This window comes from Pan paniscus, chromosome 10 (genome assembly GCF_029289425.2).
Source record: "Pan paniscus chromosome 10, NHGRI_mPanPan1-v2.0_pri, whole genome shotgun sequence".
NCBI classification, from domain to species: Eukaryota; Metazoa; Chordata; class Mammalia; order Primates; family Hominidae; genus Pan; species Pan paniscus.
Window position 1 is genome coordinate 22,424,352 of NC_073259.2, and position 10,425 is coordinate 22,434,776.

The 10,425-nt window shown below is 36.8% G+C and overlaps 1 protein-coding gene and 1 pseudogene across 1 annotated transcript; both read left to right on the forward strand.

The window, feature by feature from the left end:
• Positions 1-4,640: 4,640 nt before the first annotated feature.
• On the forward strand, positions 4,641-6,517 carry LOC106635345 (S-phase kinase-associated protein 1-like). Its single transcript, XM_034934998.4, has one exon. It carries the CDS (start codon positions 4,908-4,910, stop codon positions 5,535-5,537), a length of 630 nt encoding a protein of 209 aa, XP_034790889.1. The 5' UTR covers positions 4,641-4,907; the 3' UTR covers positions 5,538-6,517.
• A 46-nt stretch (positions 6,518-6,563) lies between these two features.
• On the forward strand, positions 6,564-7,975 carry LOC100996091 (elongation factor 1-alpha 1-like; annotated as a pseudogene).
• Positions 7,976-10,425: the final 2,450 nt, after the last annotated feature.

Below are 10,425 nucleotides of genomic sequence, written 5' to 3' on the forward strand. Positions count from 1 at the left end.
ATATTAATTCTAATTCTAGCTTAGTTATGCTACTAAGACATGGGCCACCATGATTCTCTGCAAATTTGCTTATTTATTCAGACATTTCTTCAATTGGCTTTTGGACAAGAAACCCAGAGGGCATAATTTTACCAATATATTTTCATAGGAATTACTGGAGAGAATGAGGTAAAGATACTTTTGAAATAAAGACTTCACAAAGCAGTGGAAATGCAGAACATTAAAGGGAATAACAAAATCTTAAGAGTAATTTTATGTCTTTTTTATGACTTCTTTACATATAACCTATCACTTATCATTTGATGCTGCATGGTTGATGATTTACTCAGATCTATGTTTCAAGTCACATATTTGTTTGTTTGTTTTTTATTTTGAGAACTATTATAAATTTAATTACGTGCCCTCAAAATTAATCTTGAAGCCTTACTCCTCAATATAACCGTATTCAGAGATAGGACTTGTGAGGAGGTAATTAATGTTGAATGAGGTTAGAGGGTGGGCTTCTAACTCAATAAGGCTGGTGTCCTTATAAGAAGAGGAAGAGAAACCAGAGTGCTCTCTCTCTCTCTGGACACAAACACAGAAAGGTCATGTGATGACAGATGGGAGGTGCCATTTGAAAGCTGAAAAGAGAGGCCTCACCAGAAACCAACCATGTTGGCAACATAGTCGTAGACAGGTAGCACCCATAACTGCGATAAAGTAAGTGTTTGTTGCTTAAGCTACCCATTCAGTAGTATTTTGTTATGGTAACCTGAGCAGACTAATAAACTCTGTAATTTCTATGACTATTTTTTGCTTCTTTTTAAAACCATTCTAGTCTAATTTGGCATTGTCCTGTGTTTTCTACATGATATTTTGATCCCTTTTTATTGTTATTTCTATTCTTTGGTGAAAATATTATGATTCTTTTATCATTTTACTGTCTCTCATAAGGGTTCATTTCTTCATATACTTTATTGGTATGAGTTTATCTTGTGAAGATTTTGTTTTGGTTTTGGTTTTGGTTTAGGAAACGTGCATTCCTTGGGTTAGGAAGCACTCATTCTGGGAGGCTTCACTGTCCTTCCTGCTTTCTCTCTAGGCAGTATATGTCTGTGTAAATTTGAATCCCACACAGGAAGTGGACTAACCCGAGGGTTCTATTTTATTTTTTCATTTTGCCTATTTGTATTTTCGTGGCCAAAGGAAATTGACAGATATTTTCTTTTAATTTTCCTAGTTCTCCTTTTATGAATAAGGTAGGTCTTCTTAATGATCTACTTAATGTAAATAGATTGAGTTTATAATCCTACAGGTTTATGAAATAGATTTCTGTTTTGTCAATTTATATTTGGCCAAAGGAAATTGATAGATATTTTTCTTTTAATTTTCCTAGTTGTCCTTTTATGAATAACATAGCTCTTCATAATTACCTACTGAATGTAAATAGATCGAGTTCATAATCCTACAGGTTTGTGACATAGATTTCCTCCTGATTAGAGATTTAGGATGAAACCCCTAAGGTCTACAGCTGGCTCTGACTAGATATAGAGGAACAATCTTCTAATTAAAGATTGTTTCTCATGTAATGTTTCTTAATGTCCAAAATGTGGAGAAAAATTTTAAGACACATTAAAATAGCCTTTATGTCTGTATCTCTGAACAGATATAGACCTTAGGGATTTCATCCTTAATCTCTAAAGAGGAGGAAATCTATTTCATAAACATAGAGCCATTGACTCCATTGAGCTGTTTTTGTTTCAGCATTGACTCATGGCATTAGCGAGATTCTGTTTAGTTTCTGAAAATTGTGGATTTCTAAGCATTTATTAAGGAGTAGAGTCTTCCATGTTAGTCCAATGTCCCATATAGTGTAGAAATCTATTTAATATCTTTAGGTCTCTGTTTATAGATCTGTAAAATGGAGATAAGAACCCCTAATGTACTGGATGTTCATGAAAGCAGTTTACATTAACATATATTAATGACAGCATATTTCCTGGTGAATCATAAATATTCAGTAAATATGAATCATTAATATAATTCTAAAAAACATCCGTTTAAATTATGACATATGAAGCTATCAAAACTCAGCATTTGAAGCAATTTGAAATTATTCACGTTTTATATTTTTTCTAACAAAAGATTGTTTCTCGTGTAATGTTTCTTAACATCCAAAAATGTGGAGGAAAATTCTGAGACACATTAAAATTGCCTTTATGTTATTTGCTTTTGCCTAAGTTTTCTAATATATGTTGAATTTCCTGCAAGTGGCATTATGTTTTGGGTTACTGTCTGAGCTTTGCAATTTTGTACAAAGATTTCATGCAAAAAAGACTACAGTGTTCTATTCTGCTGGAAGCATTTTTCAGTAAATGTATTTTTAATTTTTCTTATACAACATTGATGTCTAATGAATGGATTTTCAAATATTATAATTACGAGAGAGGCAGTTAGGTCTGAGGGCAAAGAATTTGTAATTCAGAACTTCTGATAGTTTTTGATAAGCCAGTTTAAAGTATCTATAAATCTGTGTATATATTATATTAATTTTATTGATTAAAATCATTATAAATTATTTGAAGGATGAATATGGAATCTTTGCTCTTAGAGGAATTAGAGAATGAAAGGAAGAAAGAAGAATGAAGAGAGAGAGAGAGAGAAAGGGAGAAAAGGTGAATCCATTGAGTTAAATTAGTAAATAATTAAGAGTGGTTAAAACAACAATGTTCACACATTTTTAATTTAAGACTGTTCGATCCTTTTAAAATTCATTTGAATCTGCAATTATTTAAGCTGTGAGCTGTGCACTGAAGAGAGAGTAAAACTATAGATTTTAAGATTGTAGCTGGAGGTAATATATAAATCCAATTGATCGGTCTGGCAGAGAATTGATGCCACAATTTGTACCCAGTGGCATTTTCTCTCTCTTACTCAACTGGCTTTAGAACATTATCAGAAAGTCAATATGATATGCCAATATAGTGATATACATTCAGTCATAAGTCCCTTGTTCAGATTAAAACTTAGGCACTCACATTGTGGATAATAATGGACAGACAGCCTGACTCCCTGTCACTCTGTGTCTCTCAGAGAGAACTTGACTTAACTTTACTGCAGGTTACCATACAGTTTTTAGTGTTCCCAAGAGACAGTCAAACCAGTAACAAGGGACGTCTGTCTCTTCAGGACAAAAAAAAATTGAGAGAAAGGATAATATATACCTAGAGCTGCAGTCTGACTGCAGAGCATTCTCTAGCAGCCTCCTGTCTCCATCGGCTTTTCCTGATGTTCTGATCAAGTTACCTTTAAAATTCACTCTTGATTTCATGTTTTGATTCTCTTTCTCTTTTAATTTATTAATGCATTTACTACCTCAGCATTATCTTTACAGCTCATTCCCTTCCAAGCTTGCTCATTCCCATAAAACTATTGAGAAAGTTTTACTGTCTTTCAATTCCTTGTATTGTAATTTAATTCTGAAGGTTATTTTAGGTCACAAAGGTTTTTATTTTCTTAATAGTGCAAAGCTCTGTGAGAGGACCCATATACCATGTATTTTATCTTCAGCAAATATATTCAACTTATTGGCATGTTTCAGGCAGAATATTTAACTAATGTTCAGTACTGTTATCAGAAGTTGTGATTTCATAAACTGTTATGCAGTACATTTGTCACAGCTCCCATGTAAGCTTGGTTAAGGCAACATTCTATAGCATGTGGTGCTTATCAGGTCTACAATGAAGATGACAATTATTTCTGCAATAAATTGTTGAGGCACAACTAGTCCAGATATTTATCAGTGATCGTTCATTTAGGATTTCTTTAATTTTGGACATCAGACAGGCAACATAATGCTTAATTATAGAATAAAAATTTTATTCAGTTTACTGTGTAGTTAAGTTTTGCATAGTTACTCATTTGTACATTTCATTTTAAAACATGTGCTGAATGCCTTTTATGTAATCAGCCTCTTGCAATGTATGCTAGAATGCAGCTGGGGAATGAAGACACATGGGATGTACACCCAAGTGTGGAAAACACTTAGTTCCCAAACGTAAATATATGAAGATGAATGTTGGACTGGGATAGGGTAAAAAACAGAGTGGTCATGAAAGACATCCCTGCAAAAGTGGTATTTGAGTGGAGACACGAAGGAAGTAAAGATGTGAACCGTGTGGACATGTGGGAAAATGGCATTCCAGACAGAAAGAAAACCATCTACAAGTCCTGGAAGTTGGGGCATGGCACAGGTTCAAGGAAGAGCAGGGAAACTCGTGCATCAGGAACAGAGGGGAAAGAGAGGTGCATCTTTAGGTGCGATTCCCCTGAGCTGTGGATTCTTGTGCAAACGATTTATTAAGAAGCTGATAAGGAGGACGGGGAAGCAGGAAAGCTAAACAAAAGTGCAAGTTCAGGCGAAATCAACACCTCACCCTAATTCTTTGGGTGTTCTGTAATATAAATTACATTGCAAATTCTGTACCGCTTTAAGGTAAGAGAGCTGAGCTTTCACACTTCTGCAGCAGTCAGGCATTGGCACTTCTGAACATAAGGTAGTGCTCTGAAGAAGGTCGTAAGTGGAAAGCACACAGAAGCTGTAAGAATGGGTACACAGAACCCGAAATAATTTCCCAGGAGATAAGAGAACATGGAATCAGAATACCAGTGCTCATTAATATTCAGCCACCCTTGCATTTAGATGTAGCCAATATATTTATGTTGTAAGTAGATTCCTTTGGTTACAATGAAAATAAAAGACCACAGGAGAATAAGTGATAAATCAACAAGACCAGTTAGGATGCTATTGCAATATTTTTGGAAAGAAAAACTAGTAAGACTAGAACAGTGAGATATGGAAACATAACTACTTTTTCCGCAACAGGTTGCTGGCAGAACACAGGTGTCTTGAAAACCCTCTAAAGATGCTGTGTCGTGCCACTGTAGTGGCTTCTTCCTCTGCCTTTCTCTTCCTCCGCTGTCGCCTCCCAACTCTAGTCAGCCTCCGGCCGGCCGTCTCCTTAACACAGAACACCATGCCTTCAATTAAGTTGCAGAGTTCTGGTGGAGAGATATTTGAAGTTGATGTGGAAATTGTCAAACAATCTGTGACTATCAAGACCATTTTGGAAGATTTGGGAATGAATGATGAAGGAGATCATGACCCAGTTCCTCTACCAAATGTTAATGCAGCAATATTAAAAAAGGTCATTCAGTGGTGCACCCACCACGAGGATGACCCACCTCCTCCCAAAGTTTATGAAAACAAAGAAAAGCGAACAGACGATATCCCTGTTTGGGACCAAGAATTTCTGAAAGTTGACCAAGGAACACTTTTTGAACTCAATCTGGCTGCAAACTACTTAGACATCAAAGGTTTGCTTGATGTTACATGCAAGACTGTTGCCAATATGGTCAACAGGAAAACTCCTGAGGAGATTCACAAGACCTTCAATTTAAAAAATGACTTTACTGGGCCGGGAGCTGTGGCTCACGCCTGTAATCCCAGCACTTTGGGAGGTCGAGGCGGGCGGATCACGAGGTCAGTAGATTGAGACTATCCTGGCTAACATGGTGAAACTCCGTCTCTACTAAAAAAATACAAAAAAATTAGCCGGGCATGGTGGCGGGTGCCTGTAGTCCCAGCTACTCGGGAAGCTGAGGCAGGAGAATGGTGTGAATCCGGGAGGCGGAGCTTGCAGTGAGCCAAGATGGCACCACTGCGCTCCGGCCTGGGCCACAGAGCGACTCTGTCTAAAATAAAAAAAATAAAAAAAAAAAATTACTTTACTGAAGAGCGGGAAGCCCAGGTACAGCAAGAGAACCAGCGGTGTGAAGAGAAGTGAAATGTTATGCCTGACACTGTAACACTGTAAGGATTGTTCCAAATACTAGTTGCACTGCTCTGTTTATAGTTGTTAGTATTAGACAAACAGTAGACAAATGCAGCAGCAAGTCAATGGTATTAGCGGAATATTGTCCTCATTGCATGTGTAGTTTGAGTACAGATTCCAAACCTATGGCTGAGTTTCTTCCAGTATGATCAAAAGTTTCTTTGAATAAAACTGAACTGTAGGTTCTCTGTAAGTGGAATTTTGGCCTTTCCCTCTTTTTTGTAAAGCAATGTCTGCCTAGTTTATTGTCCAGTTAACTTTAGTGACCTTTTAAAAGTTGGCACTGTAAATAAACCAGCTTGCAAAAAAAGTTTTCTGGACTAGAATTAACAAAATGTTATCTTTATTCATGAGTTGGAAACTGGAAAAAGGCTTCTTGAAGTAAATGTTCTGAGTGGAGTTACTAGAATGTCTTCCAACCTCCTGCAGTCAAGGAGAACTACTGTATTGATTAACCTGTATGTAGCAGGGCTCCCTCCATTGCATCTGAGGACTTGTTTTCTCTTTCTTTAATTTTATTTTTAATCCTCTTGGCTTTAAATATATTGCCTAGAGACTCAGTTACTACCCAGTTTATGTTTTTTTGGGGGAAATGTAACTGGACAGTTTGTTAGCTTTTCAATTAAAAAGACACTTCACCTAAGGAAAAAAAAAAAGAGGGAGAGAAAACTACCTCTAAAAGCCAAAATGGGAAAGGAAAAGACTAATATCAACATTGTCATCACTGGACAAGTAGGTTCAGGCAAGTCCACCACTACTGGCCATCTGATCTACAAATGCATTGACGTCGACAAAAGAACCATTCAAAAATTTGAGAAGGAGGCTGCTTAGATGGGAAAGGGCTCCTTCAAGTATGCTTGGGTCTTGGATAAACTGAAAGCTAAACATGAACCTGGTATCACCATTGATATCTCCCTGTAGAAATTTGAGACCAGTAAGTACTACGTGAGTATCATTGATGCCCCAGGACACAGAGAATTCATCAAAAACATGATTACAGGGACATCTCAGGCTGACTGTGCTGTCCTGATTGTTGCTGCTGGTGTTGGTGAATTTGAAGCTGGTATCTCCAAGAATGGACAGACCCATGAGCATGCCCTTCTGGCTTACACACTAGGTGTGAAACAACTAATTGTTGGTGTTAACAAAATGGATTCCACTGAGCAACCCTATAGCCAGAAGATATATGAGGAAATCGTTAAAGAAGTCAACACTTACATTATGAAAATTGGCTGCAACCTTGACACAGTAGCATTTGTGCTTATTTCTGGTTGAAATGGTGACAACATGCTGTAGCCAAGTGCTAACATGCCTTGGTTTAAGGGACTGAAAGTCACCTGTAAGGATGGCAATACCAGTGGAACCTCACCGCTTGAGGCTCTGGACTGCATCCTACCACCAACTCATCCAACTAACAAGCCCTTTCACCTGCTTCTCTAGGATGTCTACAAAAATTGGTGGTATTGGTACTGTTTCTGTTGGCTGAGTAGAGACTGGTGTTCTCAAACCCTGTATGGTGCTCCAGTCAATGTTACAACTGAAGTAAAGTCTGTTGAAATACACCATGAAGCTTTGAGTGAAGCTCTTCCTGGGGACAATGTGGGCTTCAATGTCAAGAACGTGTCTGTCAAGGATGTTCGTCATGGTAACAATGCTGGTGACAGCAAAAATGACCCACCAATGGAAGCAGCTGGCTTCACTCTCAGGTGATTATCCTGAACCATCCAGGCCAAATAAGTGCTGGCTTTGCCCCTGTACTGGATTGTCACACGGCTCACACTGCATGCAAGTTTGCTGAGCTGAAGGAAAAGATTGATCGCTGTTCTGGTAAAAAGCTGGAAGACAGCCCCAAATTCTTGAAGTCTGGTGATGCTGCCATCATTTATATGGTTCCTGGCAAGCCCATGTGTGTAGAGAGCTTCTCAGACTATCCACCTCTGGGTCACTTTGCTGTTGGTCATATGAGACAGACAGTTGCCATGGGTATCATCAAAGCAGAGGACAGGAAGGCTGCTGGAGTTGGCAAGGTCACTAAATCTGCCCAGAAAGCTCCAAAGCCTAGTGAATATTATCCCTTGTACCTGCCACCCCAGTCTTAATCAGTGGTGAAAGAACTGTCTCAGAACTGTTTGTTTCCATTGGCCATTTAAGTTTAATAGTAAAAGAACGGTTTAATGATTACAATGCATCGTAAAACCGTCAGAAGGAGAGGAGAATGTTTTGTGGACCATGTGTGTATGTGTTTGTGTGTGTGTGTGTGTGGCAGTTTTAAGTTATTAGTTTTTAAAATCAGTACTTTTTTTTTTTTTTGAGACAGTCTCACTCTGTTGCCCAGGCTGGAGTGTAACAGCATGATCTCAGCTCACTGCAACCTCCACCTCCGAGGTTCAAGTGATTCTCCCGCCTCAGCCTCCTGAGTAGCTGGGATTACAGGTACCGGCCATCATGCCCAGCTAATTTTTGTATTTTTGTAGAGACGGGATTTCACCATGTTGGCAAGGCTGGTCTTGAACTCCTGATCTCAGGTGATCCGCCCGCCTCGGCCTCCCAAAGTGCTGGGATTACAGGCATGAACCACCACACCCAGCCTAAAATCAGTACTTTTTTAATGGAAACAACTTGATGAAAAATCTGTCACAGAATTTTGAGACCCATTAGAACAAAGTTTAAGAGGAAAAAAAAGAAATCAGAACTAACAAGATTTGCTTATGGACTTCAAAATTAATTCCCTATTTTTAATCAGTCTATTTCTTTCTCTCTGTTTCAGCCTCTCTCTCTCTCTCTCTCTGTCTTACTTCTCTAACTCCCTCTCTCACCATATTTCTACTAATCCTTTCTTGGTATAAAGGGTAATTGTTCAAATTAGGTCAAATTTTTGCTACTATCTGTCTGTAATATCTCAACACTCATATTTTATTTGAGAAGTTATTAACTATTTGAAAGATACTGATTGCCTGTAATGCATTCAGCTATCTGCTTACCACCAAATATTATCTTTACTCTTACTTGTCCCAGTTTACTCTTGATTTCTTTCTTATCCTTCCCTTTGCTGTTAATATTTTCTACATATGCCAAGACGGTGAGATTTTTAAATGTTTCTTCTTTTTAAGGAAAATTGACTTCTGTCTTGGGTCCAAACAAACAAACAAAAAAATCTTCTTCAGCAATTAAGTGTTCACTACAGTCCAATACAAGACAGAAAACAATTACTTAGATAAACAAAGAAAGTATATGCCTACATCAACATATAAACAGAATAAATAGAAAAATAGATGGTAAATATTTATTCTGTTCATCTATATCAAGAATACATATCAAAATAATCATTATCATTATGCTTTCTGTTGAGTCTCTAATGAGGCAATGAACTGTGTCTTTCATTGCCTTAATGTAAATGTTTTAATTATCTTATTGGAATAGTAGAAGATAAATCTTCTTTAATTTGGTTTTCCATTTTTCTACTTTGATTGCTTGTTAGAAAATAAATGTGAAGGTAAAATACGTGTATACATGTGAGATCACTACCCAACAAGCCTGCACCAGATGACGTCTGACTTTTAGCCACAAATATCCTGTGCAAAATTATCAATGTTTCAAATTTCTTATGTATGGAATATCAAATATCACAGTTTACCTTTATAAATTGTCTTAAAAGAACAATTGGTAGTTGAAATGGGTTGCAAGAAACAAGAAAGAAACTTTTCCAACCCTCAAAGCACACCTGATACTACAACCATCTTCTTTCAGAAATTTGCAGCACTATTGTATAAGATTTGCTGAGTCTCTCTAAACATCACTATTTCTCTATCTCCTCACCTTTAAAGATGTTCACAGTGGCAAAAACATTAAGGAGAACTTTTATTCCTAAAAATTATCCGATACTTGTCACCGTTATAATAATACTATTTCCTCCTTTCAAAATGCATTAAAATTATTAAAAGTTACTGCGATTTAAGAAACTATCTCTCCACATCCCAAATCCAAAGTCAATTACATTTAGAGCAAGGGTGTGTATGAGATTGCTTTGAGTTACACCAACATTTAAATTTTCTTCTCAAAAATATTTTAGTCCTATTATCTTCATTTTATACTTAGAAATGTATTGTGTTGAATAAATAATATTTGGTAATAAAACACATCCGCTTTCATACATCTAAATAAACAAGCAGTTTGGCATGAGAATTAAAGAGTTTAAAATGCACATATATTTCCATGTTTGTACATAAGTACTTAATGAGGATCTTTTCTAATAATTGCTTAACAGAAACATAGTTCCTCCATACAAGGAAAACTGTTACCCTATTGGAGATGTGTATTTTTGTCTACCTCACTGCATTTAAGAATAGAACTATGTATGCTGAGTTGAGTTGATACCCCAAATGTAAACAAAATGGAAAAGAAACAGTTGTTTAGTATTGTCTAGAAATATGTAAATTTATTTTTATGAAAAAAGAACAACACAGAAACAGAAAACCAAATACCGCATTTTTTTCTTATATGTGGAAGTGAAATGATGAGAACATATGGACACATAAAGGGGAACAACACA

Excerpts from the sequence above, each read along its gene's own strand:
- LOC106635345 (XM_034934998.4), top strand. The coding sequence starts at position 4,908 with ATGCTGTGTCGTGCCACTGTAGTGGCTTCTTCCTCTGCCTTTCTCTTC.